Here is a 27538-nt window from a genome sequence, read left to right as displayed (position 1 = left end):
CACTTACCCTCTGTTTGACTCAGTTTCCTCAATGGTAAAGTGGGAATAATAATAGCAGTTATCTCTCAGAGTTGTTGTGAGGATCAAATGAGATAATAGTAAAAAGTCTTTAGTACAGCACCTGGCACACAGAAAGCACCCCACGGAGGGAGTCATGCAAGCTACTCGAGCAGGGCAAAGTGTAACTAGCACTGGATTATGGAAAGATGTCTCTGGTGGTTTGTGCAGGAAGAATGGGAAGAAAAAATTGGGTGTTCTGAAGTACTCCAACAGTCAACAGATAGGATGTGGAACCCTGGGAGAAGAGAAGAGGAGCCAGGGAAAGGAGGTGGTGAGAGAAGGAAGGAACGAAAAGAAGATAGGAAGAAGAGGAAGAAAGAAAAGAAGGGGAGAAGACAGGGTTAAAATAAGAAAGGAGTGATAGGGTGATAATGGAAGAGGGGAGAGAAGTGGAAGAGAGAACAAAGAAGAGGGGATGGGGAAGAGTGAAAGGAGAGTAGAGAAGAGAGTTGAGAGGAGAGGAGAAAAGGAAGAAGAGTGGGATAGAGGAGGGAGAAAGGAAAAGGGGGAGAGAAGAAATAAGAAGAAAGGGGAAGGAGGAAAGGGGAGATGGGAGAGGAAAAGGGGAAAGACGAAAAAGGGAAAAGAGATATGAGAAAGGGGAGAGAGATGATAGGAATGGGAAAAAGAAGGGAGAAAAAGGGGGGGAGAGAAGGGAAAGGAGAGGGAAAGAAGAGAGGAGGAAAGAGGAACTGAGTGGAATGGAAGGGAGTGAGAAGAAGGGGAAAGGAGAGGGTGAGAATGAGAGTGAGGGAGAAGAGGTAATAGGAGGTGGGGAGAGAGGAAAGGGGCAGAGGGAGAGGACAGAAAGTAAAAGAGGAGAGAAAAGAGAACAGAAGTGAAGAGGAAAGGGGAAATGAGGAATGGAGAGAAAAAAGGGGAAAAGGGACAGGGAAAGGAGATGAAAAGTAGGGAAGACAGGAATGGAGAGAGAAAGAAGAGGATTGGAGGCAAGAGTGGGAGAAGAGATATTGGAGGAGGGGAGAAGGGAGCAGAATAAAAGTGAGGAAGGGAGGAGGGAGAAAAAGGAAGAGGAGGGAGACAGGAAAGACAGGACAAAACTCAAGGGGAAAGGGGCTAGAACTTCCTTCCTGAAGCCAGGGTCACAGAAGCACAGATTTAGAGCTGACTGGAATTATCTAGTTAATTATCTTCAAATTTTCCAGTATGTATCTTGTTTGCACATTGTCTCTCCCATTAAGTATTTTTGCCTTTCTTTGTATCCCCAGAGCTCAGCAGAATACCAAGCACATTATAGGTGTTTAATAAACGTTTGTTGACTTGACATGAAGAAGTGTCTGTCCTAAGGTCCAGTTATACATTACAATAATAGTAAATGGTTGAGCTAAGATTTGAACCCAACTCCTCTGACTCTACATCCATCCCTCTGTCCCAATCCATCCCAATGTCACAATATGGTGGGTTGTTGGGGTTTGGGGAGGGAAGGGATGCTCATAGCCAAATTCTAGCTCTGGGAAGGAAGCTCCCTCAAATTCCCTACTACCATGAACTGTAGTAACTTAGAATATCATAGTTGAAAGGGTTTTAAATATTTTTTTAATTAAAAAATTTTTTTTCGAAAGGTTTTTTAAAGATTACCTTGTCCACTCTATCTCCCCACCCCTCAACATTTTACAGATAAGGAAATTAAGACCAGAGGAGAAGGAAGGGGAAGGGGCTTGGCCAGAGTCTACGATCCCAGCGAGTAAGGTTGCTTCAAAGGGTCTGGGAACCAAATCTTTCCTCATTTCCCCCTACCTTTTACCCAAGGCCTATTTTTCTTCTCCTCCTCTTCTTCCTCCTCCTCCTCTTCCTTCTCCTCTTCCTCACCATGCCATTGAGCTGGGCGACATCATGTGGTGAGATTGTGCTACTGCCTTGCCCTCTGCAGGCTGGAAGGATGATGAAGCTGGGAGTACCCGGAGGAGCCAAGTGCAATAGGGTCTTGAAAGCCAATTGCTGAATTTTCAGTGTGCGCATCTACAATCCTAAAATTGGCAAATGCTACAAATCCAGGCTCCACTGATTGTTTTGTTTGATTGACTAGACTTAAGAAGATGATGGAGAAAATGCTAATGATGCAGGTCAAGCTGAAAAGTGTTCTGCTTTTTGCAGAGAGCCAGCTGTTAAACATTTACCAGCATAATTGTGGTTGTGGGGGAGATTAGTTCAGAAATGGGCTGGACGAGTTGGCCTCTGAGATTCCTTCCAACTCAAATTCTGTGACTTTGCAACAGTCTTCCCTCCTTCCCTCCCAGAGATATTAGGAGGAAAGGTCCAGAGAAACGGGAGGAGGAAGGAGGAGGGTGATGACTGATAATGGCTTATTAGAGGGAAGTCAAGTACACAAAAAACCCTGTTTGAAGGAAAGCAGAGACTGGAAGCAGGGATTTTGACCAGGAACCCACTGCAATAGTCCAAGCAGAAGTCTGTCAAGAGCCACAGTGTAAGGAAGAGACTATTAGGCTACTGCCTGCTGAATTGGAGCTGGTGCCCACCATCTTGACTGATAAAGAGTGTTTCTTGGAGGCCTGCTCAGAGTAGTGGAAAGAACAGTGAATTTGGGGACCTCAGTTTCCCCTTTTGAACGGGTCAGACTAAATGATCTCTAAAGTGCCTTCCAGCTAAATTCTATGAGCTTCATGGTGTTGTCGGGGGTGGGGAGGGAGGCAGGGAATTGTGAAGTGAGATATTTGAGGCCTAAACAATTTTTAAACTATTTACCCTAAAATCCCTCTTGAGCAGCCCATGCCTACTGTAGCTCATTCTGGCTCCCAACCTTTTACTCCTGTCCATAGCAGATGAGGCAGCTACCACGGTTTCCATGGCAACCAGGAGAGTGTTCCCCGTTACCACGGTGACCACATCCTTCCACTGGGGCCTGAGAACTGGTGGCCGGTGCCTAAAGTGGGGGTGGGTAGGGAAAGAAGGAAGAAAGAAGTGAAAGAAAAGGAAGGGACTTTAAGGAAGACAGGAAGCAAAGAAGCCCTTCAGTGAGAGATGATGAAAGGGATCGACCCAGATAACTTATCCAACCTCCCATGCCGTGGGTCTTTAGTAGAGGATTTTCCCTTGGATGACGATCTTCCCTTGGATGATGGGATAACTGCCACAGAAAGGTATGGATGGAAAAAGGTGAGAGGAAGATAAATGAACAACCCAGCCTGGGATAAAGGAGGAGCAAAGAAAGACCTAGACTTCACCTGTCATCCACATTGTCCTAAAGATCTGGGTAGAAATAAGGAGAATGGGAAGGGAGGAAGAAAGAGAACGAAAAAATTTAGCCTCTAAATCCAAATATTTGGATGACCCAAATTGCCCTATCTCTGGTCTCGAATTTAAAGATGTTTCTGCTTTCTTGTTTTCATCCAGATTTTGAGATGAAGCACTATTATTGGAATATTAGGAGGCAGCTTGCTATAATGGGGGGAAAAAACCTCACTAGATTTTAAGTCAGGAAGATGTAGGTTCAAATCCTGGCTCATCCATTTACCTATTGTATGACCTTGTGTAAATCACTTCATATCTCTAGGCCTTAGTTTCTGTCTCTGTAAAATGGGGTAACTGGACGAGCTAACCTCTAAGATCTTTTCCAGCTCTAAAGCTATGACTCTAATCCTATGACCTGAATGTGAATCCCTGCTTTGTCACTTTTCTAACTAAAAATGAGATGTTTAAGTGTACCCGCAAAGATAAATGCCATAGAGTAGCTACAATGCAGAACGAAGGTTCACAGGAAACAAAATCCAAGGATAGATAGCAATAACGCTCATGGCTTCAAATATTTGCAGACAAGTATATGACAACTAAATAGAGGCAAAATTGATCAGGCATCCTAACGCAAGGAGGCAAATTTGACCTCACAGATATCAGTGAGACTTGGTGGGATGAGACCCATGACTGCAATATGGCTCTGGGTAGATATATCATATTCAAAGAAACAAGACTGGTAAAAGGCTAGGTGGGATTAGCATTACATAGTAAAAATCCAGAAAATCCAGGATCAAGAGTGGTGAAACATAATGGAAGAGAATTTGGATGGAGATTGATGGAGGGAGAGACAGAAAGGTTTTTGGCACTGGATTATACTATAGACCACCTGGGCAGAAAGAAGCGATAGATTTATAATCTATGTGAGTAGTGATAAGAGACTTTTGTTGTCTGGACATCTGCTCTTGTTTTCCCTCTGCCCAAAGCAGAGCAGCTACAAATGTCTTGATTTGACTTAATGCTCATTTTGTCAAGGGAAGTTTCTTTCCTGGATCTGATCTTCACCAGTAGGCAGGAGCTGGTTACTAGGGTGATGATGACAGAACCTTTGGAGTGATGTGAATTTGTCATAGAGAAAGAGCAGAAAGAAAGGCAGGCTCCCATGCAACCCAGATTTGGGAAGAGCCATTTCCAAAGGGTTCAGGGACTGAATCATTGGCAGGATCTATCGAGGAAGTCAATCAGCTCAGGAGGGATAGAATTCTGTGAGATAGAGAAGCATGTTACAGGACTGCATTGTGCCTGGCACATAGTAGGTGCTTAATAAATGCTTATGGATTGTGATTATTAAGACATCTGCTAAAATTTTTTTCCACCAAAAGCACAGAAGCTGATAACTTCTTGACTTTCTCTAATGATAATGTAATCATGAAGCTGCTGTCTCCAAAGTTACCAATGATCTCTTAACTGCCAGATCTGACGGTCTTTTCTCAGCCTTCAGCCTTCCTGACCTCTCTGCAGCCTCTGACATTGCTGACTACTTTCTCCCGGATATTCTCTAACTCCGAGCTTTTGTGCCACTGTTCTCTCTCTCTGGGTTCTCCTCCCAGTCTTTCTCAAGGGCTCCAATCCTAATCAATTTACTTATTGGACATTTCGAACTATATGTCCTGTAAGCATCTTGAACTCTAAGCTCCCAAAACAGAACTCCATATTTTCCTCCCCACTTTCTCCCCTATTCCTAACTTCCCTATTACTGTTGAGGGGACCCGCCCACCCAGTTTCCCCAGGTTTGAAACCTCATGGTACTTCTTGACCCATCATTCTCACTCATCTCACATTCCCAATCAGTTGCCAAATCTTGTTGTTTCTACCTTTGGGAGATTTCTTTCATCAGACCCCTGTCTCTCTACTCACAGCCATCACCTTCATCAGAAGACCTTCATCACTTCTTGCCTGGACAGCACCTGCGTGCTCCCAACCACTTAGATTTTCCCTCTAAAGCTACCTTCCTTTTACTCTGTCTCTTATATTTGCCTATTTGTTTACATGCTGTCTCTCTCATTGGAGAGACTAAACATTTATATATCGTCTACTCTACTCCAAGCGCTGTGCTAAGCACTATACAAACGTCACCTTATTTGATCTTTGCAACAGCTCTGAGGCAGGTGCTACTATCACCTCTTTACAGTTGAGGAAACTGAGGCAAGTGGAGATGAAGTGACTTGTCCAGGCTCACATAGATAGTAAATGTCTAAGGCTGGATTTGAATTCAGGTCTTCCTGATGCCGGGCCCAGACCTTTATCCACTGTGACACCTAGCATGCTATTAATATGTGAGCTCCTTAAGAAGAGGGATGAGCTTATTTTAGCTTAGCACAGTGCCTGGTACATACCAAGCCCTTAATACCTTAACTATCGATCTGTCTATCTGTCTATCTATCTATCTATCTATCTATCTATCTACTATCAGCTCCCATGGGTTTAGTTATTATCCTTATGCAGATGACTCCCAGATCTATTTATTTAGCTCCACTCTCTCCCCTGAGCTCAAGTCCTATATTCTCAACTCAAACTATTGGATAGTTTGAACCAGATGTCCATTAAATATCAACATGTCCAAAACAGAACTCATCTTTTCCCCAAAATCTACCTGTCTTCCATACTTCCCTATTTCTTTCAAAGGCATCATCATTTTTCCAGTCTCCCAAGTTTATCTTCTCAGACTTACGCTCATCTCCTCATTACACAGATCTGACCATGTCACTCACTCACCTGCAGTAACTCCTTACTACCTCTAGGATAAAATACAATCTCTTCTGTTTGGCTTTTGAGGCCCTTTATAAACTAGCCTCAACTGATCTTTCTTGCCTCACTATGCATTACTTCCCCTCCCCAGCTCAAAATTCAGCCAACTGGCCTTTTCTCTATTCCTCGCACAAACTCCACCTCCCATCTCTCTGACTTTGCTCTGGCCATCCCCCTGTCTTGAAATGTACTTCTTGTTCACTTCTGTCCCTTTAAAGAAGAGAATCCCCTTCTTTAAAGATGCCCTCAGTGCCAACTTTTACATGAAGCCTTTCTTGATCCCTGCAGCTTTCAATGCCCTCCCTCCCAAACTATCTTGAATTTATTTACACTTGTTCTCTTTATTTTTATTCTCTATGTGCGTATATGTGCATGCATTGTCCACCTGAGTGGAATGTGAGCTTTTTGAGAAGAGGGATTGTTTCATTCTTTGAACTATTATTCCCCAGTGCTTATTGTAATGCCTGGCACATATTAAACATTTAATAAATGCTTATAGGTTGATTGATGGATTGATGTGGATGAGTGAGAGTGAGAAGTCAAGGCTGAGATGACATTGTACATCTGAGTGGCTATTGTAGATGACCTTTTCAAGGAGTTTAGTCAATTCCATACGTGTCCCACAGGAATTTAATTTGTAGGCAATAGGGAAGGAGCCAGCAGACAAGAAGAGGTCAAGGTAGAGTGGGGATGATAGAAGGGACAATCTTTTGGAAAGGACAGGATGGAATGGGATCACTTGTGCATGGAGAGGGGTTTGCCTTGGCAAGAAAGAGGGCCACCTCATTATGTGAGATAGGGGTAAAGGAGATGGTAGCAGAAGGCATCTGGGTGATATGAGATGAGGAAAAAGGGAGAACAGGGAGCTCTGGGTAAATGACCTCCATTTTTTCAGTGAAATATAAGGCAAGGTCCTCAGCTGAGATAGCTGTGGGTAGCCATGAGAAGTTTGAGGGGAGGATGAAAAGGTTTGGAAGAGTGGGATGGTGAGTTGATAAGGTGGGGTATAGAATGAGTGCCCGGCAGCAGTGAGAGCTCAGTTGAGGTTGTGTAACATAAATTTGTGGGGGACCCAGTGGTGGACCCAGTCAGTATGGTTTTGTGATTTCTGAGGCTTTGTTCAGCAGCATGTATGCAGGAGCAAAGGCAGTTGGTAGGAATGCTCCAATGCAGAGGCTTGGCTATGCAAGGAACTCAAGGGAAGAGGACCTTGTCAAACTGAACTGGTTCACCAATGGGTCAAGATGGGGAAAGGAAGGGAGTATAGCTAGTATAGGCGTGGTAGTCTGAGAAAGACCTGGGTGGTCACCCTGAGGGGCTGCAAGGCAAAGGAAGAGGTGGAATTACAATAGAAGGTGATAAGACCTGGGAAATTTAGAGTTCACTGGGGCAGTGAGGTGGCACAGCAGATAGAGCATTGAAAGACTCATCTCCCTAAATTCAAATCTGGTCTCAGACACTTACTAGCTGTGTGACTCTATGTAAGTCACTTAACCCTGTTTGCCTCAGTTTCTTCATCCATAAAATGAGCTGGATAAGGAAATGACAAGCCATTCCAGTATCTTTACCAAGAAAACCCCACATGGGTTCATGAAGAGTTGGACATGACTGGGACAACAAAGAGTATGACCACTTTTGCATGTGGCTGAGATGGGGTAGAGGTTCGGGAGGTCCAGGGAAAGGAGCAAGTTGAGGAACTGGGAGGTTAGAGTGTTTGAGGGAGTATTGATACGTGTGTTGAAGTCCCCAAGTATGAGGGCAGGAGTTAGGGAGGAGATTCTGTGAGCCAGGCACTGGACTGATTGAGGAAGGAAGAAGAGTATCCAGGAGGTAGACAAGAGCCACCAGAATTTTGATTGGATGGTTGTTGTGTTTGTCCTTCTTTCTCAAAAGAGGACCAATGACCTCCTGGGGGCAATGCCAGCCTCATCTGAAGATCCAAAAGTCCCTGGTTGGATCCCAGTTTTATAAAAAGGGAGATTGAATGGTAGCTATGGATTGAGGGAAGCTCAAAGTAAGATAGGGTACCGAGTGATGGTAGTAAAGGGAGAACCCAGAAGGGGCAGGGGGAACAAGGAGTATTCGAACTTCCTCACCTTGTCCAGTCAGTCAAGGGAATGAGCAAAAAGATGTCCGCCAGCGCTAGAAATGCAGGCCAGAGAGGTTGTGTCATCAACAGGAAGTCAATGAGACCATCAATGAGAGCCAGAAGATGAAAGGAATGGGAAAGAAAAAGATTTAATGTGGAAGCAAGTTTGTTACCTGTGAAACAGGCATTACAGATATCACAGTGGGAGAGGTGGGTAGTTTTCGAGTAAGACATTGTGAGGATTGGGTTCAGGCACATGGGAATAAAGAATAAAGTATTAGGAGATGTAGAATGGGGGTTTGAATTATGATATCTTGGTATTCAGAATCGCCAAAATGGGTATGACCCACAGAGAATTTGTTAATCTTTAAGGAATGTGTTCTGGGAGGTTTCCATTGTCAATAAGTTGTGGCTTCACAGTGGCATCCTCTCAGGGTCTTAGGCAATTCAGGAGCTGAAGGAATGGTGTTGTTCCCCTTCCTTCGAGGCAAGTGACCAGGCTGGAGACTTGATGGAATGGCCTTTCTCTTTTTCCCTGTAAGGGAGGAGTCTGGTGCTCTATGGGATAACATTTCTTCTCTTCCCCATAGTGGGGGAGGATGTTGGTGGGCAACGGGAGGGACAGATTATAAATTCATGCAAGAATAAATGTATTCTTTAAAAGATTTTTTAAAAAATTCCATGTCCAGAAAGCAGTTGGCTATGTGGGACTACAAATGAGGAGAGAGACTAGGCCTGGATATATATTTGGTTGGACTCCTTTTTTTTTTCTTTTTTGGAGGCTATCAGAGTTAAGTGACTTGCCCAGGGTCTCACAGCTAGTAAAGATCTGAGGCTGGATTTGAACTCAGATCCTCCTGACTTCAGAGCTGGTGTTCTATCCACTGTGACACCTAGCTGCCCCTAGGGCTGGATATGTAGATCTGACAATCATTTCCATAGGGATTATAATTGAGTCTATGAGAATTGATGAGATTGCCAAATAAAGGTGTATAGAGAGAAAAGAGGGCCCAGGACAGAGCTTTGGGGAATACCCAACAGTCGGTGGCTGTGCCATAGATTAAGATCCAGCAAAGCTTGAGACCAATGAGGAACTTCAGAAAGGTAGGAGGACAACCATGAGGAATGTCATGAAAACCTAAAGAGGAGTATTTCCAAGAGGAGGTGGCCAATGAAGTTAATAGTGGGGAACTCTGTGTATGGCTTAGACTAGTTGGCCAATGAACTCCCTTCCAAGCTCAGGTTCTGGGATCTTTTGCCAAAAGATGTCAAGAGTTCAAGAAAGATGAGAATTTGGCAATTAAGAGATCACTTTTGGAGAGAGTAGTTTCAGTTAGGTGAACCTTGGCAATATGGACACCATATTGCCAAGTGACAAGATAGAGACTCTCCAGTTGGGCATTTAAAAGTCCTTCATAGTCTGCCTTCGCCTTACTTTTTCAGACTTCCTTCCTCTAGCTCTACCTTAAACACTCTTCCTTCCAGTCACATTCCCCAAACTTCTCACTCCTTCCACCTCCTTGCCTTTGTACACACTTTCCCCTAGTCCTGGAAGGCTCTCCTTCCTCCCCTCACTTCTCGGAAGCCTTCGCTTCTTCCAAGGCTCAGCACGGGTGCCACCTCCTAAAGGAAGCCCTCCCAGGTCCTGTAGGTGTTCATGAGCTGTCCTCATTCATTTCCCTGAGAACAGAGACTGTTGTTCCTCTTTGTGTATCTCCAACAGTAATCTGCAGATTAGGACAAGGACCAAATTTATTGGTCTACTTTATGGGTATTGGGAAATCCCTTCAAAATGGAAACTTCCTCATCCAATGCAGATCAGCTCCTGCTTTGTGAACTGGAATTTTAGAATGTTGCCTATAACCTGAGAGGTTAAGTTGCTGCCCAGGAGCTCACAGCCAGTATGCTTTAGTGATACTACTTGAAACCAGTCCCCCCGGCTTCAGAACTGGCTCTTTATCCACTATGCTAGACGGCCTAGCAGATAATAGGCATTAAATGTTGGAATTGATGAATTGTCTAAGGTGACAGTAAGTAGGGCGTTGAGGGAAGAGTAGAGAGTAGAAGATTCCTACCTAGGATGCAAGCTTTGATACCCACCGTCATACCATGACACACAGCTAAGATGTTTCTAAGATAAGTCTTCCCAGGCATAGGGTTTAGAACTGGAAGGGACCTTTGGAATCATCTGCTCCAATTGCCTCATTTTACAGATGAGGAAACTGAGGTCCCAGAGAGGTGAAATGATTTGTCCAAAGACATAGTAAGAAGCAGAGAACCAGGATTCAAGCTTAGGTTTTCTGGCTGAAAAATCCAATTCATTCTATACTACAGAAAGAGTAGAGGGAACAGAAGAAGTAGGGGGAAGAAAAGAGAAGAAAGAAGGGGAAAGGGGTAGGTAGAGAAAGAGAGGAGGAAGATGTAGACAAGAAAGGAGGAGAAAAAAGGTAGAGGAGGAGGAGAAAGAAGAAAAAGATGAGGAGAAGGGGTTGGAAGAAAAGTAGGGGGTGATGGGGAGAAAGGAGAAGGAAGTAGAAGTGAAAGGAAAGGAGGTGGAAGAGGAAAGGGAAGAAAAAGAAGAAGAGGAAGAAGAAGACGAGGTGGAAGAGAAGAAGAAAGAGGGGAACGTGGAGGCAGAGAAGGGGGAGGGGAAGAAGAGGAAGGTAAGCTCTGCAACAGTAGGGGCATTTGTATCCCCACCACCTAGTACAGTGCCTGGCACACGGTTCTTTAATATATGTTTAGTATATGGTTGATTGAGGAGAAGGAGGTAGAGGACAGAGGCTAGTGGGAGCCGCATTCTCAGGGTTATAGTTGAAAGACAAAGGCCCTTGAATGATGTACAGACAGGCAGAGGAGGTAGCTAGATGGATAAGTGGATAAGGGCACTAAGCGTGAAGTGCTTAGGAAGACCTGAGTTCAAATCCAATCTGTGTGACCTTGGGGAAGTCACTTAACCTGTTTGCCTTAATCCACTGGAGAAGGAAACGGCAAAGCACTCCAGTATCTTTGCCGAAAAAACCCCATAGACAATATGGTCCATAGGGTCATGAAGAGTCAGAAACGACTACACAACTCAGACAGGCATGAGAGCTATCAATAAGAGAGAAACTTTCCCTGAGCATGCCTGGGGCGGGCGAGGACAGCTCAAGCGGCACCTGGCATTTTATAGCTTCATAGAATTCATAGCAGCAGAGGCCCTTGGAACAATGTTCAAACACCAAGGACGCCAAGAGTACAAAGCAGGAACCTTGGCACACAGAAGGTCAGAAGCTGGAAAGGGACCTTGGTCCACAGAATCCAGAAGAACCCAGAATTTCAGAGACGGATGAGATCTCAGAACACGGATTCTGTAACTGAAGGTTTTATATGGTCTGAGTGAAACACAGACCATGTGACTCCGAAGGGTCCTTAGAGACCATCTAGTTCCGTCCTTTCATCTTAAAATAGGGGGAGGGGGAATTGAGTCCCCAGAGGAGAAGTTCAAGGTCATAGGTGGCAAGATGGCAGCACTGGGTTGTTAGACTCCATATTCAGGGGGGCTTCTTCCATGACTCCCCACTCTGGGTTTGTGTGCCCAGTTTCACACCCTCTACAACCTTCTCCTGCCCTCAACCTTAACACCAAGTTCTTCCCAAGGGAGATCATCTCACGTCCTTGGACAGAAGATGATGAAATGCCAGATGTCATCGTCACTGAACTTCGGTCATGGAAGAAGTGTCATCAACGCTGTAGCTCTGGACACCACAGGAAAAGCAGGATCGATGAGCTGGCCAAGCCCAAGGTCAACCATCAGATCATAATAGACAGGTGTGGACAGCAGTATCATTGGGGAACAGAGAGAAGGATGGAAAGATCACTTTCCTTAGTTTCCCCTATCTGTAAAATTGGAGAGGAGACATTGTATGGGATGATCTCAGGGGCCCCTTCTAGCTCTGACATCCTATGCTCTATTTCTTAAGATTCCTTCTAGATCTGACATTCAATGACTCTAAATGAAAATAAGAGTGCAGGGTCTTCACTAATCTCTGCCCCCAGGGGCCTTCTATCCCCCCCCCAAAACTCTGGGTTCCTGGCCCGGCACTCAGAACCACATGCCCTCCTGGCTTTCTCCCACTGTGACCCTTCGTCCCATCCCAAATCCCTGCACAACCCTTAGACTGGGGTCAGGTGAAGGTGGGGCCATAGAGAGTAAATTGGACCCTTGGAATAGAAGAAAGGAACAACAGGAAGGAGGAGTGTGAGATGGAATGGATAAGGTTCTAGAAGTCAGAAAGGAAGGCAAGCAGCATGCTATAGTAGAGAACGCCCCAAGGTTGGAGTAAGAGAACCCAGGTTGGGGTCTTCATCACCATGCGATCATGTCCCCTGAACTCCAGTGGCTCCATCTGTAAAATGGGAGGATGGAATAAGACTGTCTCCAAATTCTTTGGGATTTTTTGCTGCTGAGAAAGGGTCTTAAGTGGGGCTGAGAGGCCGATAAATCAATAAAGGAGGGGAGGGTCCCTAGCTGGTTATAGCATAGAAAGGGCACTCAGGGCACAGATTAGCCCCCAATTTCATCCACTTGAGCAGGTGGATGGGTGAAAGAATGGTATAAAAGGATAAGTGCCTCACTTTTCTCCCATATAAAATGGGAGGGAATGAGCTAGGTGATATCTGAGGTTGTTTTCAGCTACAGATCTTATAAACCCATGAAATCCCTTGGTTTCTTCCAGGCCTTCAGTGTATTGGACTGATAAGATACAACCAGATACTACCCTCAGTGTGACTTTTCCTCGTAAGTCGTGCCTACATTCTATGCCCAGCTTCCTTCCTCATGGTCCCTAGGGAAGTCTCTCTCCCTCCATCTATACATTTGGTCTCTCTTTTCCTACCCCTGCCCACTGGGCAGCCATGCAGATCCAGGGAAAGCCTGGTGACCACCCAACTGTCATGTAAGTTAGGTGTATCCCAGTACACAGATTGGGGGCAGTGGGTGTAATATCTTAATACTGCCATTCGTGGGCTGCATGCTCACTTCCCCTTTCAGCACCTCAGTTTCCCCACCCATAAAATGAGGCAGTTGGCCTTGATGTCTAAGATTCCTTCTGACTCTTACCTATGTTCTAATGTCTGTCTATGTTCTGACATCTTGTGTTCTATGTTCTAAAGTCCCTCTCAGACCTGACAGTCTGTTTTAAGGGCCTACCCAGTTCCAACATTAGGTGTTCTAAGGGCTCTCTGAGCCCTGGCATTCCGTTCTAGGGTCCCTCCTTGCTCTGACATTCTACACTCTGTTTGGAGGTCCCTCCTAGTTCTGTGGTTCTACATTTCCTGCCTGTGTTTTAAATTAGATTTGACTTGAATACAGCTTTTTCAGAAAGGTGCCTATTGTGCAAGGCAAGGGAACTGTCACTCCCTACTTGTCAGATGGATACAGGAATAATTCCTGGGCTGTTTTTCTAAAATTCAATTGTAGTTGTGACCCCAAGACTAGAAGAACTCTCTAGACCCAAACGATTCTATTCAACCTACTACAATGAAAGCAGGTAAGAGGGTTGGAAGGGGGGCAGTATCGACAACAGAAGGTAGAGGTGGACCACCTGCACCTGCACTCAGCCCCCATCACTGCTTCTCCTGATCTTCTCATCTGGAATCCTAGGCAAAGCTGGAAAAAATCTGAGGGGGTGATGAAAAGGTGGGGCTAGGTGGCTTCCGAGGCCCCTCCCCGCTCTCACCTTCTCAGTGCTGTAGACTAGACTCATAGAATGTTAGAACTGGAAAGTGTGTTACAGGATATCTAGCACAACCCCCTTATTTTATAGATGAGGAGTCTCAGGGGTTTCACAGCTCTGACCTTCTATGTTCTAAGGGCCCTCCCAGCTCTGACCTTCTCAGTGCTGTAGACTAGACTCATAGAAATTAGAACTGGAAAGTGCCTTACAGAGTATCTAGTACAACCCACCTCCCCCCCCCGATTTTATAGGTGGGGAATCCCAAGGGTTTCTCCAGCTCTGATACTGTGTTCTAAAGTCCCTCCCAGCTCTGACACTCTGAGTTCTAAGAGACCTTCCATTTCTGACATTCTGGGTTCTAAGGACCCTCCCAGCTCTGACATTCTGAGTTCTAAGGACCCTCATAGCTCTGACATTCAGTATCCTCAGAGTCATCCCGGCTCTGACATTCTCAGTGGCATAGACCAGACTCCTAGAATATTAGAACTGGAAAGTACCTTATAGGTTATCTAGTACACCTCCCTTATTTTATATATGAGGAGTCATAGGGGTTTCTCCAGCTCTGACATTCTGTGTCCTAAGGGCCCTCCCAGCCTCTGACCTTCCGTGTGGCATGATTCTACTTGGGATCTAAGTCTTGGGCAGGGAGGCCTATGGTTGTCAGCAGGCTCAGTCTAGCAGGGCAGGACCTGGAGAGGGAAGCACTCAAGACTCATCCTCTTCCTGCCTGTGATCAAATGAGGATGACTGGGGCCGAGGCGTTCCTTAGGGGTCCAGTCAACATATCAGAGGGGGAGGGAGAAACTGGAGATCCCAGTGCTTCTTCTTGCAACCCTTCTGGAAAACCTTTTGAAAATGCCCCTAGCCATCCAGAGCCTACCACCTGCTACTTACCCATAAGCCCAGGACACCAGAAAAGGTGCCTGATACTTCATCATGTCCCCAAATAGTTATTTCCACCAGGATGTGGGAGGATGCATGTACTGATTTCAGTCCCGATGCCCCCTCCCAGCTCTATCCTGTAGCCCCCAACACACCTTCAAGACAAATACTTGGTCCACGCACCAAGCTAAGAATGGAGAGCTGAGCGTGTTGGGGAGGAGGGAAGGGAGGCACATCTCACACAGGCTTTGTGCCCCGGTGAAAAAGGACCACTGGGAGCAGGAGGGCTCTCTATTGTGAAGTTCCCTCAGGCTGACCCTCCCTGTCTCAGGTCCACACCTATTTGGCCCATTTCACGGGCATCGCTGGAGGCCAAGGCTTCACCTCGTCTGAAGGTGCTTGCATATCCAAAGATTCGGAACAACATCTGGGTCATTGATTCTTCTGTGGTAAGTGTCTCCTCACTGCCTACTAGGTCTTTCTGGGGTGATTGCCACCTTCTTCCATTCCCAATTATCAGATCAAAATATTGTTCTCCTTGTTGGTTGGAGGGAGGATGCTAGAGGGTATTAGAAGCTTCTAGGTTTGTTTTTTTGTTTGTTTGTTTACTAGTACCCCCTGGGTTCTATTTCTTGAGTTATCCTGAATGACAGCAGAGTCTCAGTCTTTAAGTCAACAAACAATAAACATTTATAATTGCCCATTATGTGCTGGGCCCCCAGTGGCTGGGGAGGGAAGGAACAAAATTTAGGTAAGACATGGTCCCTTCCCTCAGGGAGCTCCCAGTTTGCTAGGGGAATAAGACACAAATACAAAGAATTGATTATAATACAGACTGTTGCATAAGCTTGTTGGGAGAAATACAACACGCTATGTAAGCCCTGAAGGGGGAAGGTCATTACTGAATGTCCTTGCCTGAAGAGAAGATAAAAGAAGCAGGGAAATGCCTCTATACTTTCTAAATTATGAGAGAGAATAAAGTTGTCTTTTTTAAAAATGTGTATACATGTGCATATTTGTGTGTATATGTATAGATTACATATATACATATAAATATACATAAACACATATATAGAAAGTGAGAAGGAGGGGGAGAGAGAGAGGAAGAAAGGGAGAAAGAGGAAAGGAGAGAGATGAGAGAGAGAGAGAGAGACAGAGAGAGAGACAGAGAGAGGGAAAGACAGGGGAGAAAGAAAAGGAGAGAGGACAGGAAAAAAGAGAAGAGGAGAGAGAGAAAGAGAAAGAGAGAAGGGGAAGAAGGGGTGGGGAGAGACAGAGACAGAGAGGGAGCCCCAAAATTCTTAGGGCAATTTTAACACTATATATGAACAGTCAACAAGATGGTGTTAAGTCATGAAAGAGAGAGGGAGAAAAGAAAGGACTACTGTACAGAAACTGTATAAAAAACAGATAAGAAACTCTTCCTGAAGAAAAGAAAGCTGGGCCCTCTGGGGAGGAAGCAGCTGCTTCACCTTCAAGCAGTGATGATGTGGGTTTGAAAGTGCTGTTGGGAAACAGCTCATCCAATAAGACTCAGAGGAAGAAGAAAAGAGGAGAGGTGCCTGCATAGACCTGAAGATGATTCACATCCTGATTTAAAAAAAGAAAAAGAAAAAAGGAAGAGAACAGAGTCTGCAAACAATACATCAGTGAGCTAGGCTTCAGTTCTTGGTGAAATTTGAGAACGTATCTCTGAAGTGTGTTTTCATGGAAGATATGTATGCTCACGTGGGTTAGCAAAATGTGACTCTTGGGAGGCAGCATCTGAACCCTGAACCAAGGAGACCTGAAGAAAGGAGACCAGCATGACATTGGTCATGGAAAGGCAGGCAAACTCCTAGAATATCAACAGGCTGGGTGCGCTTTCATTGAGTCTCCAAGGAGGTACCAGACCAGACATAGCTAACTGTCCTCTCTAAATAATGCTGGTCTAGGGGGCAGCTAGGTGTCTCAGTGGATAGAGCACAGCCCTGGAGGCAGGAGAACCTGAGTTCAAATCTGATCTCAGACACTTGACGCGTACTAGCTGTGTGACGCTGGGCAAGTCACTTAACCCCGATCGCCTCAGCAAAAGTAAAATAAATAAATAAAAATAAAACAAAGCTCTCCCAAGGACTTAGCCATGCAGACTCTCAACCAATCCACAATCTCCTTCTGTATATATAGCAGCATTATATATATATATATATATATATATATATATATATATATGTCTATATACACGTACACATATACATATGTATGTATAATTATTATATATGATTATATATATATGTGATTAGCGAACAGTTAGAAAAAGGGCAGCTAGTTGGTGCCGCAGTGCATAGAGCACTGGGCCAGGAGTCAGGAAGATTTCATCTTCCTAAGTTCAAATCTGGACTCAGACACTTAGTAACCGTGTGACCCTGGACAAGATACTTAACCCTGGTAGCCTTAGTTTCCTCATCTGTCAAATGAGCTGGAGAAGGAAATGGCAAGCCATTCCAGTATCTCTGCTAAGAAAACCCCAAACAGGGTCACAAAGAGTTGGATATGACTGAACAACAAAGACATGAAACCATCCTCCCCAAAATCCAAGAAGATTCCATCAAGATTAGTTTAGACTTGTAGATCATGGGAATGCTCTAGATGCATATTTTAGGAAAGCGTTTGACAAAGTCTCATATTATATATGTAGGGGAAAATGGAGAGATATGGAAAGCACACTGAGGGGCCTGCAGAATTACTCAATGTCCAGACCCATTGCTGTTATTAGTGGCTCAAAGGCACCTCAGAAAGAGGTGTACCATGCCTCAGGAGCTGCATCTTGGTCTTCTGTTAACATTTTCATCACTGATTGAATGAAAACATTGACAACATGCTTATCAGATATGCAGACGACATCAAGCTAATACCCAAGACCATAAACCGAGAGAACTATAGTGCACGGAGTGTTGGGTTGGGATTCAGGAGGGCTTGGGTTCAAATCACTTAACCTCAGTTTGCCTCAATCTACTCAACTGTAAAATGGGGATATATTCCCACCTACTTCCCAGTTGTTGAGAGGAACAAATGAGGTAATAGTTGTAAAATGCTTAGCACAGTGCCTGGCACATAGTAAGCACTACATAAATTTTAGCTATCAGTATACTTATTAAAGTTGGAAGGAACTTTAGAGATCATCTAATCCAACCTCCCTCAAGCAACAGGATTCAGGATATAAATAGCTCTGGACAAGTGAGAATATATTGGGTTGAATCCAATAAAATGAAATTTAATAGGCTTAAGTATGAAGTCATACACTTGAATTAATAAACAATTAACTTCATTTGATCAAGCAGGGAAGGGAGAAGAATGGGTAGATAGGAGTTATTGAGAGAAAGAACTGGGGTGGGTTTTTTGGGGGGGCAGTATTCCCCAGTTTTAGCACAGTGTCTGGAACATAGCGGGCACTTATTAAATGCTTGTTGACTTACCTTTCCTAACAAAAGACCCAGGGCACATGAGCAACGTAAATCAACCCCGAGATATGGCAGCCAAAAAAGCTCACGGATCTTGGGCTAACCTCCGGGAATGAGAAGGTCCCTGATTTCCTTTATTCTGCCCCCAGTCAGAACATCTGATATAGTCTGTCCCATCCTAGCCAACATTTTAGCTAGGACATGGACGAGCTGGATAGCAATAGTCCAGGGTAGCCATGCAGGATGATGGTAAAGAATCTCTCCAGATCATGCCCCGTGATGAAGGAACCAAGAAAGCTTAGCCTGGAAAGCAGGAGCAGCAGAACGGCTGTCTTCAAGTTGGAAGGGCTGTCATGAGGAAAAGATTCCTCCTTTTGGTTTTGGGGTGTTTCTTTTTAAAGACTTATTCCGCTTGGTCCTAGATGGCAGATCTAGGAACAATGGGAGGCATTTTGGAAAGAGGCGGGTTTGTGCTAGGGTTCAAGGAAAAAATGTCTCAATGGTTAGAGCTGTCTGAAAGTAATAGGTGGGGGCTCAGAGGTCACACTCAAGGTAACACAGGGAGGATGTGGCAAAGTCAGGATAAGTTTATACCTGGGATGCCCAGGTTCAGATGGGCCCCTAAAAGGCTGTTGCATCTATCTCTGGACCTGCAGACAGCTCACCCCCTTAAACCATCCTAGTCAGATGAGACCTAATTCTAAATGGGAAAACTCTGCCCCTTACCTTCTGGCTTCCCTGGCTTCCTTCACATCTTTGCTAGAGACCCACCTTCTGCAAGATGTCTTTTCTCATCCTCCTTAATTTTTGTGACTACCTCTGAGACTACCCCCAGTTTATCCTACGACTATCTTGTTTGTACACAGTCATTTGTATATTGCTTCCGCATTCGAATGGGAGCTTCTTGAGAGTAGAGTATTGTCTTTGCCTTTCTTTGTATCCTGAGTGTCTTAGCACAATGCTTGCCACACAGTAGGTGCATAATGTTTATTGCCTGACTGACATGGATGGTTCTTTTTTTTTTTTTTTGGTGAGGCAATTGGGGTTAAGTGACTTGCCCAGGGTCACACAGCTAGTGAGTACGTTATGTGTCTGAGTCTGGATTTGAACTCAGGTCCTCCTGACTCTAGGGCCAGTGCTCTATCCACTGTGACACCTAGCTGCCCCTGACATGGATGGTTCTTGAGCTGCATATTGGGGTGAGCAGAGGGTAGGGAGAGGGAGCCACGGGAACCTGCGGGCCCCTTCCCCACACCACATGTCTGTTTTCCTCCTTCTTCCCTACGTTGCCTAGATACAAGTGTCAAAGGCAGCACAACTAGCCCAGGCCAGACCTCGGACCCTGGAGCTGGCAGCCCCCAGAAACAAGACCGTGTCATCTACCGAATTGTACATCGCACAAAAGAGTAAGCAGCGTCCTCCAGACTTTGACCGGATCCACAGCTTGGCTAGTAAGTGGCCTGCATTGGGAATGTCTCCAGTTACTAGCAGGCCTGTTGTACTTCCTCCTCTAATTCTAGGGGGCAGAAGAAGCTAAGACTTGGGAAAAGCTTAGCACCCTTGCCATGCACTGGCCTTCCTAGTGGGAGCTACTAACAGGACACGGGATGCTCCCTAGGAAGGTCTCCTTGCCTTCTTCATGCCACCCTCCCCAGTGCCTCAGCGCCCCAAGCTCCACCATCGGGAATGAATTCTTTCCTCCACGATAGTATTTTGTTATTATTGTTGTTTACTCATTTTCAGTCACGCCCGTTGCTTTGTGACCCCATTTGTTGTTTTCTTGGCAAAGGTACTGGAGTGGTTTGCTGTTTCTTTTTTTCCAGCTCATTTTACAGATGAGGAAATTGAGGCAAACTGCGTAAAGTGATTTGCCCAGGGTCACACAGATGGTAAGTGTCTAAGGCCACGTTTGAACTCAGGTCTTCTTGACTACAGACCCACTGCACCACCTAGCTGCCCCTAATAATATAGAATATATTGTTACATAATATTTCATAAACATGTAGAAATGGAAGTTATTATTATCATCGCTATTTTTCTTTATAAGTAGAACCAGAAAGTCCTATTCTAAAGCTTTATCATGTCATACAGGCAACCTGGATTCTCAAAGAGTATACCAGCCAAGCATAAGCTTTGACAGGTTCCTACCATCATGGGAAGAGTCTGTTTTTCCTCCTGTCTTCCTACATGGCTTTGTTTTTCAATTAATAAACATTTATTTTCTCTCTCTGTTACCTTCCCCAATTTAAAAAGGGAAAAAAGGAACAGATGTACACAGTCAAGCAAAACAAATTCCCACATTGTCCACATCCAAAAACGTATGTCTCATTCCGCACCTTGAGTTCATCATTCCTCTCTCAAGAGGTGGGCAGAACATTTCATCGTAAGTCCTCTGGAACTGTAATTGATAATTGCAGCAATCAGACTTCTTAGTCTTTCAAAGTTGTTTGTCTTTACAATGTTGTGGTTACTGTATAAATTGTTCTCCTTGTTCTACTTATTTCATTCTGCATCAGTTCACACAAGTCTTCCCAGGTTTCTCTGAGCCTATCCCATTCCTCATCTCTTATGGCATAATATTGTTCCATTATGTTTATACATACTAATTTAATCAGCCATTCCCCAGTTGATTTGCATCCTCTTAACAGCCAAACAAGTTTTGATTATGGTTCCCATAATATACCACGTCTGCTTTCCAAGGACTTTTGTACAACAGACCTGATGAATTCTTTGTCTATGGAAACAAAGAAAAATACAAAACTGCTTCCAGTCTGGTGCATCCCCCTTCCATTTCTGCAGGAGTGGGAAAAGGAGGCATCAGATACTAAGAATCACACAAATTTTGGACTGCCTATAAACATTAACAGCTGTCAGGACTTTAAATAAGAGCCCTTTTCCAGTGATAGAGTGACTATACCACAGAAGGACTGAATCATATCAGTGTTGACATTCTTGCTATAAATGAAAACAGAAGACAGAAGAAAGTTGCCACCAAATGGAAGGATGGTTTGCAAATTCTCTTTGAAGAGATGAACGATGAGGATACTGAAAGAAGTTAGAAAATGGCCTCAGCCAGCAGACATTTGATCGATTTACCAAGTTGAGAGCCATGGACGTCAAAGAGACACTGGTTTAAAATATAAGCTCAGAAACAGTATAAAAATTTTTAGAAACATGGCAAGAGGCCAATCCAGATCATTCTGAGGGCATTTAAGGATTAAAATCGGAAGGAGAACAACAGACCAAAAAAATGTAAAAAATTGGTAAAAAAATTTCTAGAACAAATTTTTTTTCTCCTTAAAGGGCAGTGGCACCACCGTACCGGGGAATCTTACTTCACAGAAGAAGTTCAACAGAGATTGGAGCAGACAAGGAGAGAATTGGGGGAGGGGGATCCTATCAAGTGTTTCTGAGGTATAGAACTAGGAACCAGGGATCTTTGAGCTAAGGCTTGAAGGAAGCCAGGGAAATCAGGAGGCAGAGGTGAGGAGGGACAGCATTCCCAGGTATGAGAGACAGCCAATGGAGTCTGGAGATGGAGTGTCCTGTGAGGGGCACAAAAGAAGACCAGTGCATGGGGGAAGGTGGGAGGGAATACTGGAGAGGTGAGCAGTTTGAATAAGGTATGAGATTGTAAAAGTAGGAGGGGCCAGGCTGTGAAGAGCATTAAGAGTTAAACAGACTGGCCAGGAGTCAGGAAAACCTGAGTTCAAATCTGGACTCAGAAGCTACTTAACCTTTGCTTGCCTCAGTTTCATCATCTGTAAAATGGGGTAATAATAGCACTTACCTCTCAGGGTTTTTGTGAGGATCAAAAGAGATAATAATTGTAAAGTAGTTAGCACAGTGCCTGGCACATAGTAAGAGCTATATAAATGTCAGCTATGAGGACTGAGAAAAGGCCATTGGATCTGGGATCATTGGTAACTTTGAAAAGAGCAGTTTCACAAAATGAAACACCACACACAGCTGTCAGCCTAAATGACGGGGAGCATTTTCCCAGGTGCTTGGCAATTTTTGTAGTGCTGAACTGCCAAGTCTGGACTGCCTCTTGTTAGGGGATGGAGAGTATCGGCTCTTCCTAAGGGTGTGGGAGCTGTGCGTGCGTGTGCGTGCGCGGTGTCTGTGTGTGTCTGCGTGTTCATTCATGCCTTAATTCCGGTTACTGCTCAAACGTACTTCTCAATTTCATCTGCCGTGTTAACAAGTTTGTGTGGTACTTCTCGATCTGAACTTCATCCTGGCCAAACCACCCCCCTCCCAAAAGAAAAAGTGTCACGAACAGCAACTAGAGAACTGATTCCTCAGAATATTATTTAATCAGGTCAGCCCCAAGTCTCCTTTGATACTTATGAAGTCATATAAAAGTGACCTGGAGAAGTGGAAGGAATTCACCAAGGAAAAGAGCGTGTCTTCTCACGGCAACACCTCAGCGCCCGATGTTAGTGACTCACCACGGTTCGGCCCCCCAGCTTGAGGAGATTTGGAGATGCAGTGGCAATCTCGACATTCTTGCTTGGCCAGAGTTTAGAGAGCTGTAAGACTTCCAATTAATGTCTTTTTTTGCTTGTTTGTGTTGATTAATCTTTTCATACATGGGCTGAATCTGAAACCTGAATAAAGATTTTTTTTTAATGGAAAAAAAAAGAAAAGAGCAGTTTCAGCGGGGATAGAAAGATCAAGGGAGGATTTTTTGAGAATGGGGAAAATATGGACATTTTCATAGGCAGTAGGGAAGTAGCTATTAGGGAGTAATTGAAGATAAAAGATATAGTGAAAATGATAGAGACAACAATTTCTTGGGGGAGACAGCATGAAATTGGATCACTTGTGCATTTAGAGGGGTTCACCTTGCCAAGGAGAAGGGCTACCTCTTGGTGCGAGACAAGCGGAGATGGTAGCAGAAAGCATCTGGGTGATGTGAGATGAAGAGAAAGGGAGAAGACCGAGTTATTAGCAAAGAGCCTCCATTTTTTTTTTAAGTAAAATGTGAGGCGAGGTTCTCACCTGAGAGGTATCACCTGAGAGGGTCAGGAAAGGGGAGCCAAGGGAGATTTTATGAAAGATGAAAAGGTTTGGAAGAGCTACTGTAGAAAGTGAGACGGTGAGTTAATTAAGGAAGTGTAGAAGGATTGCCCAGCAGTAGTGAGGGCCCAGTTGAGGTTATGTACATGACATTTGTAGCAGACCCTGTCAGAACAATTTCATGATTTTCTCCACCTCTATTTAGCGGCAAGCGTGTAGGAGTGAAAGCAGTGAATGATGGGAGCCAACCAGGACTGAGGCTTGGAGGGTCATAGTAGGTAATATGATAAGAGGGTCAAAGACTCAAGGGAAGAGGGCAGTGTAGAGTTTATTTGGTTCACCAAGGGATCAAGATGGGGAAAAGAGGAGAGAGAGGCTAGTGCAAGGCTGGTGGCCTGGGAGAGTACTAAGAGGGCAGGGCATTGGAGGTCCTGGTATGAACACAGAGCAGCAAGGTTTGGTAAGGGAAGAGAGATGAAGAGACAGAAAGCCAACAGACTGTGATCTGATAAGAGGTTCTTCCGCCAGAGTGGTGACTATGTGCATGGAGATGAGGGGATGTATATGAGACAGGCAGACACGTTGTGAAGGTAGAAACAAGACAAGATTCGGCATGATATTGGCTATGTGGGGTGAGTACAAGTGCAGATGAGGTCTGGAGCCTGAGTAACTGGAAAGATGATGGTGTCCTCCAGCATTATAGGAAATCTGGAAAAAAGTCGAGGTTTTCGGGGAGAACAAAGAGGAAGTTTGTGACAAATGGTCTCTATTTTTTTGTTAAAATAGGATTCAAGGTTTTCTGCTGAGAGGGAGGGGACAGGGAGTGTTATGAATGGTTTGAGGAGAAAAGAGAATATTAAGAACATGGTCAGTCAGGGAAGAGTAGAAGGGGCAGCAAGGAGGGCCCAATGGATATTAGACAACAAACTTGTGGTAGATTCAGTCATGCAGTTGTGTGACTTCCCACATCTGTCAAGGCTATAGCCAGCCCCTCTCTCACCCAGATTCAAAACATCAGTGTCATCCTCGATACCATACTCCCACTCACATGTCCACATGTCCAATCAGTTGCCAAATTTTTGGCGTTTCTGACTCCCCTCCACAGAGTCTCTCTCATATGCATGCCTCATTTTCACTCATATGGCCACCTTCTAGTTCAGGCCCCGACCACCTAATACCTGTGTCATGGCAGTCACCTACGAATTGGTCTCCCTGCTTCAAGTCTATCCCATCTGGAATCCACCCCTTACATAACTGCCCAAGTGATTTTGCTAAAGTTCAAGTTTGGGGCAACTAGGTGGCATAGTAGATAGAGCACTGGACCTGTAATCAGGAAGACTTCAACTTCCCAAGTTCAAATCCAGCCTCAGATACTTCCTAGTGTGTGACCCTGGGCAAGTGACTTCATCCTGTTTGCCTTTAAAAAAATAAAGTTCAAGTCTGACCATGTCACCAGCAACTCAATAAACTCTAGTAGCTCCCTATTACCTATGTGATCAAATATAACCTCTTCTGATTAGGTTCTAACCTACTGTTCTAATTTTATTACACATTCTTTATTATGTACTCTGTGGCCCAGCCACACTTGCCTTCTTACTGTTTGTCATACCTCACAATACTCCATTTCTTTCCTCTTTGTCTTTGCTCTGACTGTCCCTCATTCCTGGAATACCCTCCTTCTTCACCTCCATTTCCTTGGATCTCAAGTCAGACAATCTGGGTTGGAGTTGCTGCTCTGATATTTATTACCTTTGTGACCTTAGAAAATCTAGTCTTTAGAGTTGGAAAGGACTTTGGAGGTCATCTGGTTCAATCCCTCCATTTTACAGATGAGAAACTGAGACCTTGGCCAATCCCTAATCCCCTCCCCTCATCAATTTCCCTATCTGAAAAATGAAGGGGTTGGACTAGGCAAGCAGAAACTATCGTTATTTACTTTCATTCTGAGCTAATCAGGGCCCACACAGTGACCAAGAAGGGCTTTGTCTGGGACCTGAGTGATTTGGGGTTAAGTCTGGTCTTTAAGAGAATAAAACAAAACAAAACAAAAGTTTCAGAGATTAAAATTTACATTCCAGAGAAGAAAGAAGGAAAGAAAGAAAGAAAGAAAGAAAGAAAGAAAGGAAGAAAGAAAGAAAGAAAGAAAGAAAGAAAGAAAGAAAGAAAGAAAGGAAAGAAAAAAGAAAGAAAGAAAGAAAGAAAGAAAGAAAGAAAGAAAGAAAGAAAGAAAGAAGAAAGAAAGAAAGAAGGAAGGAAGGAAGAAAAAGAAAGAAAGAAAGAAAAAGAAAGAGAGAGAAAGAGAGAAAGAAAGAGAGATTAAGAAAGAAAGAAAGAAAGAAAGAAAGAAAGAAAGAAAGAAAGAAAGAAAGAAAGAAAGAAAGAAAGAAAGAAAGTCATGTTGCTCACCTGGAAGTTTGGTCCATAGTGGGAAGTTCCTTCTCTACTCACAGAGGAAACCCTGAGGGTCTTGCCCTCCCTGATCTATTTTTAAAATTTTTTATTAATTTATTTTGATTTCTCAACAATCATTTCCCTAAGCTTTTGAGTTTTAAATTTTTCTCCTTTCCCTACACCCCTCCCCACCCAAGACAGCTCACCATCTGATATAGGCTATACATATACATTCCTATTAAACATATTTTCACATTAGTCATGTTGTAAGGAAGAATTAGAACCAATAGGAAGAACCACCAGAAAGAAGAAATAAAACAAAACAGAAGAAAAAAGCAAATGGTATGTTTTGATCTGTATTCAAACTCCATAGTTCTTTCTCTGGATGTGGATAGCATTTTCCATCATGAGACCTTTGGAGATGTCTTAGATCCTTGCATTGCCGAGGAAGACTAAGTCTATCAACATTAGTCATCGCACAACATGGCTGTTACTGTGAACAGTGTTCTCCTGGTTCTGCTCACTTCACTCAGCATCAGTCCATACAAGTCTTTCCAGATTTTTCTGAAGTCTTCCTGCTCATCATTTCTTGTAGCACAATAGTATTCCATTACATTCACATACCACAACTTGTTCAGCCATTCCCCAATGGATGGGCATCCCCTCAATTTCCAATTCTTTGCCACCGCAAAAAGAGTTGCTATAAATATTTTTGTACATGTGGGTCCTTTTCCCATTTTTATGATCTCTTCGGGATACAGACCTAGAAGTGCTATTGCTGGGTCAAAGAGTATGCACATTTTTATAGCCCTTTGGGCATAGTTCCATACTGCTCTCCAAAATGGTTGGATCAGTTCACAACTCCACCAACAATGCATTAATGTTCCAATTTTCCCACATCTCCTCCAACATTTATCATTTTCCTGTTTTGTCATGTTGGCCAATCTGATAGGTGTGCTGTGGTACCTGAGTCGTTTTGATTTGCATCTCTCTAACCAATAATGATTTAGAGCATTTTTTCATATGGCTATAGATAGCTTTAATTTCTTCCTCTGAAAACTGCCTGTTCATATCCTTTGACCATTTATCAATTGGGGAATGACTGGTATTCTTATCAATTTGACTTAGCTGTCTATATATTTTAGAAATGAGGTCCTTATCAGAGACACTGGTTGTAAAATGGAATTCTTAGAACTTTTAGGCATCTGCCTACTTTCTTAAATCTCCTTCCTTCTTGAGTCTAGTCCATAGTTCTGCCCAAACCTAACCCAATTCACTTTCTTGTCTGCCTTTGCAGTGCCCAAGATGCTTGCCACTAACTACACCTATGACAAGCCCTGCTCCTGGGTGATCTCAGATGGTACCAAGAACGCCATGGCCAGTAAACGGATCCTCTATTTGGCCAAGCCCAAGGAGCGGAAAGATTGCAACGAGGGCCATGACCCCTACTGTATCTCAGTGGCTGCCTTGAGGGCGGAGCCATCTCCCCGAGTCTATGAGCTTGCCATCCCTAAAAGGGTAGCCACAAAAATCTAAGGGCCTCACGTTCCTCATCGTCACCCTTCTCATACCCCCAAAGGGTGGCAACCCAACCTTCCCTTCTAACTAAACAACTCCAGCATGTCTTCTGTGCAATCTACTTTGAATGAGGAGTAAATGAGGGGAAGGGGTATAATAGGAATAATACCATTAATTATAAGCATTATAATAGTTACTACCATTTATACAGTGGTATTTTTTGTTTTATTGTCATTTTATGCTCATTCTAGGAAATGGAGACAAGAGAGAGATTTTGATCTCTACTTTACAGAGGAGAAAAATGAGTGCCAAAGAAAGATGAAAGTAATTTGCTTGAGGTCTCATCAGAAAATAAGGAGCACCACTGGGATTAGAACCCAGGTCTCCTGACTTCCAGC

General features: G+C 44.1%; 1 protein-coding gene across 2 annotated transcripts; it reads left to right on the top strand.

The window, feature by feature from the left end:
• The first annotated feature begins 2930 nt into the window (after positions 1–2930).
• Positions 2931–27336, top strand: SPMAP2 (sperm microtubule associated protein 2). Of its 2 annotated transcripts, XM_021009022.2 has the most exons (7): positions 2931–3179; positions 11807–11977; positions 12886–12947; positions 13629–13698; positions 15098–15215; positions 19501–19657; positions 26920–27336. In XM_021009022.2, the coding sequence occupies exons 1-7, from the start codon at positions 3061–3063 to the stop codon at positions 27156–27158; spliced, it is 936 nt and encodes a 311-aa protein (XP_020864681.1). In that variant the 5' UTR covers positions 2931–3060; the 3' UTR covers positions 27159–27336. The 2 variants fall into 2 exon arrangements, with proteins under 2 accessions (XP_020864681.1, XP_020864683.1); XM_021009024.2 differs by lacking the exon at positions 11807–11977.
• Positions 27337–27538: the final 202 nt, after the last annotated feature.

This window comes from Phascolarctos cinereus, unplaced genomic scaffold, assembly GCF_003287225.1.
Source record: "Phascolarctos cinereus isolate Bilbo 61053 unplaced genomic scaffold, phaCin_HiC Scaffold_4;HRSCAF=312, whole genome shotgun sequence".
NCBI classification, from domain to species: domain Eukaryota; kingdom Metazoa; phylum Chordata; class Mammalia; order Diprotodontia; family Phascolarctidae; genus Phascolarctos; species Phascolarctos cinereus.
This window is presented reverse-complemented; position numbering and strand designations above follow the sequence as displayed.

What these genes read in the sequence shown, in the direction of transcription:
- SPMAP2 (XM_021009022.2), top strand. Translation starts at nt 3,061, where the DNA reads ATGATGAAAGGGATCGACCCAGATAACTTATCCAACCTCCCATGCCGT. An exon ending in GGGATAACTGCCACAGAAAG is followed by an intron (nt 3,180 to 11,806) that starts GTATGGATGGAA and finishes GTTCTTCCCAAG; the next exon opens with GGAGATCATCTCACGTCCTT. An exon ending in CATCAGATCATAATAGACAG is followed by an intron (nt 11,978 to 12,885) that starts GTGTGGACAGCA and finishes GGTTTCTTCCAG; the next exon opens with GCCTTCAGTGTATTGGACTG.